This window comes from Ailuropoda melanoleuca, chromosome 14 (assembly GCF_002007445.2).
Source record: "Ailuropoda melanoleuca isolate Jingjing chromosome 14, ASM200744v2, whole genome shotgun sequence".
NCBI lineage: Eukaryota > Metazoa > Chordata > Mammalia > Carnivora > Ursidae > Ailuropoda > Ailuropoda melanoleuca.
In genome coordinates this window covers 67,898,602-67,902,583 of record NC_048231.1, presented here as the reverse complement: position 1 = coordinate 67,902,583, position 3,982 = coordinate 67,898,602, and the positions used below count along the sequence as shown (strand labels likewise).

Here is a 3,982-nt window from a genome sequence, read left to right as displayed (position 1 = left end):
CGCCGGCCGGGCTCGCTCGTGCGGGGCTCGCGCTGCGCCGCCGCCGCGGCCGCCGCGGTGACAGCTCCGGGGATGCTCCGCTCGGCCCCGCTCACAACAATACACTCTGACGTCACGGGGAATGGCGACGCGGCCGCACACTCGCCGCGCTCACACTCGCCGCGCTCACACTCGCCCTCTCGCGCGCGCACACCCGCGCACACTCGCCGCGCGCCCCCCACTCCAGCCACGCCCTGAAACCCTCGCGAGACCCCTCTCCCTCCAACCCAGCCCCCCAGATCCACGGGGCGCTGCCGGCTGGGTGCAGGCCGTGTCCCCGGGGCCCGCTAGGGCCGAAAACCGGGGACTCTGTGGCCTTTGGAACTTGTGTATGAGTCCGCTCCGCAACTCGATGCTTCTGTCCTGTGCGCTCACACTCACTCTCTCTCTCTCTTTCTCTCTCTCTCTCTCTCTCTCTCACACACACACACACTCACACACTCCGCACGACTTCCCTCTGCTGGACTCCTTTAACCCTTTTCTGCTTGGCTGGGTGGATTCCCAGAGCCTTGCTGAAAGGGTACAAAACCAGCCTCTTACAAAACTAATATTGAACATGCAACTTGACACAACGTTGAGCCGCCTACATCATCTTAAACAATGCAAGACCAAAGAGCTGTGGCCATGGCGTGGATCAGTGCCATGCTGTGCCTTCGCACTAATTATTTTTTAAATATCGTATGGTCATCATTCCGTAGCGTAAAACGTGATGCATCTGTAAACAACAGCACAGCTAACTCTTGCGTATTTTTTAAATTATTTATAATTGCCGGGTTTGGGATGCATGAAAAGTTGGATTGTTAACCTTGTTAGCGAGCTACAAAATGATACGTTAAGACTTGAAAGTTTATTGTAACCTTTCCAACTTCTTAAATCGCTGGTAAATTGTTTAGGTCAAGAAAGTTATTGTTAGCAAAGAATGAAGTGGCTTTATGACCCACACATTAATTATATGTGTATTTGAGTATCTAAAAAACAAAAAGGGCGCTCATACTGGATTATTTATGTAAGGTTATTTCCTAAATGTAATAATAATGGTAGGTAAATAGTACTTGTAGTTTTTTTCATATACATTATCTCATGTGACCCTTTCAAAACAAGACACTCAAACATAGATTTTTATGTCTACTGAACAAATGAGGAAATGAAACTTAAAAACATTACATTGCATGAGAGATCCCTTGCTAAAGCAGTTTTAGGAACCCAACCCAAGTCTTTTGACCCTACCTCCATGTTGTTTCTATTATTCTATACTACAATACTTTAAAAAATATATATATTCCTAACTAGAAATGAACATTTACGTCTAATGATAAGACATATGCCTAAGAATGAGAATACTAGTAAGGTGATTCCTTTGAGAATAGTGTCAAATGACTGAAGTAATAAAAATGTTTGATTACCTAAAATTAAGCAGAGGCAGTTCACAATCATAAAGAACTGCTTATGTTAATTCTTTAAAAATATTTACTTTATTAATTCAATATAATAAGAAAAAGCTATGCATCAGCTTAAGGAAATATCTAAAAATTATCTCCAGTTTCCTACTTTCTTTTTTTAAATAGATTTAGAGAACACACTGAGGTTATCCCTCAGGGAAAAATTTACCCAGGCAATTTGCATAACTCTATCCAGGTGTATTATATTTTTACTTTACATTTAAAATATATTAAATTTGAATCACGTCCACATCTGCTTTTATTTTCAACAATTCTCCTTATAGCTAAAGCAATTGATATATTTCAAAGTATTCTCATTCTAATGTTTTCTCTTCTATTCAGAAATACCTATTTTTAAGCAATCAGACCACAACATATAATTTGTTATTTTCTGTGAAATAGTGCTTCATAAGAAGTTTTAGAGCCAGCTAAAGGAAAACATACTTATTCAGTTGCATTGCAGTAACTTATTATTAATAAACAATTCCGGTTATTACAGGAGAGAAAATATATCATCCTGCTTCAGCGGATGTAAATTGACTGTACATTAAAAACAAAAAGAAAACCCAAAACTAAATGCAGTTATTTGTGCATTGGTTCTTTGACAGTAAGCCAAGTATAAATAATCAATATGGTGAAGACTTTTAGATTCTACCTCTACTTTTGGATATTTGAGCATGAAGAGTCTGTAATAGGCCAGTGTAGTTAAAGACTTGTGTTTCATTCCAAAATAACGTATTTCACTGAGCACCAGAATAGAGGTGGGCCACCACAGCTGAGAAGCTGCTGTTATAGTCTTTCCTTCTACGTTCACCCATCTACGTTCAGCCATACTTATTCTTATGACTCAATCTCTCAATGAGCGTAGTGGAAGGAAGGAATAGATGAATCGATTATAATTCTTTTCTAGTTTGGTAAATTATATGAGTATCTTTTTAACAGAGGTGGAAAATAATGAACGTCACAAGTGTACAAGTAAAATTATGTGAAAGCCAATAAAAAATAACTCTCTACTGTGGAGATTAAAGAAGGCTTTAAGAAAGAGATGTCCTTTAAAATGAGATTTGAAGGATGGGAAGGATTTGAACATTCAAATTTGTAAGAATGGAGGGACGGTTTTCCAAATAAAGTGCAGTACAAGTCAGGACAATTTAGAATTAGAAAAATACTCAAATGAATAGATGACATCTACCAAGTGCTGCTGGCATTCATTTAAATTTCATATGAGATCACATGCATTTCAAGAATCCTTCCTCTAAATGAGGAGGAATAACTCAAAGAGCAGAGGTTCCAGTTAGAACTGCCCTATAAATTCTTCCTTTTCGGAGATCTCCATCCATTTAGACAGAACAGGGATAACTCCAAAGTTCATTTGGTATGTAACAGCACCTTCTCTGCATTACCCTGCTTTCTTTATTGCCGTTCCTGCTTTTAGGTTCAAAATTCGACAATTCAAACTCCTGTTGCACATGTGTGCTTTCGTCAATTCCAGCAGACCTTTTCTTTCATCTCCAGGAATGTTATTTCATTTTATTTTACAAGACGTTTAACAATTGATAAACACTCAATACAAACCAAATGCAAATGGTAATGAATATCAACCTATATAAGACAAAATAGAGGTGATGGTGTGCTGGACAAGGGTTAACGTTCATATGAGGCTCCAATACTACGAAAAAAGAGACTTAAGAATTTGGGGACAGAAGTGTCATGACTGGTCTCTCAGGAAATACAAGGATTCACCATCCTTTGATGAACCTTTGAATCCTCATCAAAGTGTTGACCAAATTTGTGCAAGTTTAGGTGTTAACAGTCAGGAATAAGGGGGCGCCTGGGTGGCACAGCCGTTAAACATCTGCCTTCGGCTCAGGGCGTGATCCCGGCGTTATGGGATCGAGCCCCACATCAGGCTCTTCTGCTATGAGCCTGCTTCTTCCTCTCCCACTCCCCCTGCTTGTGTTCCCTCTCTTGCTGGCTGTCTCTATCTCCATCGAATAAATAAATAAAATCTTTTAAAAAAAAAACAGTCAGGAATAAGGACAGAGAATGCTTTCCTGCCATCCCACACACCCGTGGCATGTGGAAGTCTAGAATTAATGGAAATTTCTTCCACCCTTCCCCCACACATGCCCCCCAGCAGGCAAAACACAGAGCAGAAGGTCCGGTGGGAAAGGAATAATAAAAGTTGAGAGGAGAGAAGGAGGCAAAGGTTGCCAGGGTGATGGAGAGGTCTTCTTCAGTGGTCTTCATGACCATGTAACATGAGTTTTATTTCTGAAATATATTTATTCCGTATAAACTGAGACTCTCTGAATTCTACAGATAAGAACATTTAATAATCTTACTTTTCCTAAACATCTTTTGTCAATGACCATTTAGGATCTCTCTTGTCTGGAAATTCCATAAAGAGGGTCACCTTGTCTGCTTTGCTACCCAATTCACTGAATTTCCAGCATGATGCAAATTACTTGTCATAATCTAGGCCCCAATAAATATTCACTGAA

General features: G+C 40.1%; 1 protein-coding gene across 1 annotated transcript in view; it reads right to left on the bottom strand.

The window, feature by feature from the left end:
- Positions 1–2,310, bottom strand: part of ASXL3 (ASXL transcriptional regulator 3) — a 183,369-nt gene extending 181,059 nt beyond the window's left edge. Inside the window, exons 1-2 of the mRNA XM_034642200.1 lie at positions 2,134–2,310; positions 4–326 (exon numbers count right to left, since the gene is read on the bottom strand). Coding sequence (XP_034498091.1) covers positions 4–326; positions 2,134–2,310 — 500 coding nt within the window. The remainder of the gene's footprint in view (positions 1–3; positions 327–2,133) is intronic.
- Between the last annotated feature and the right edge of the window lie 1,672 nt (positions 2,311–3,982).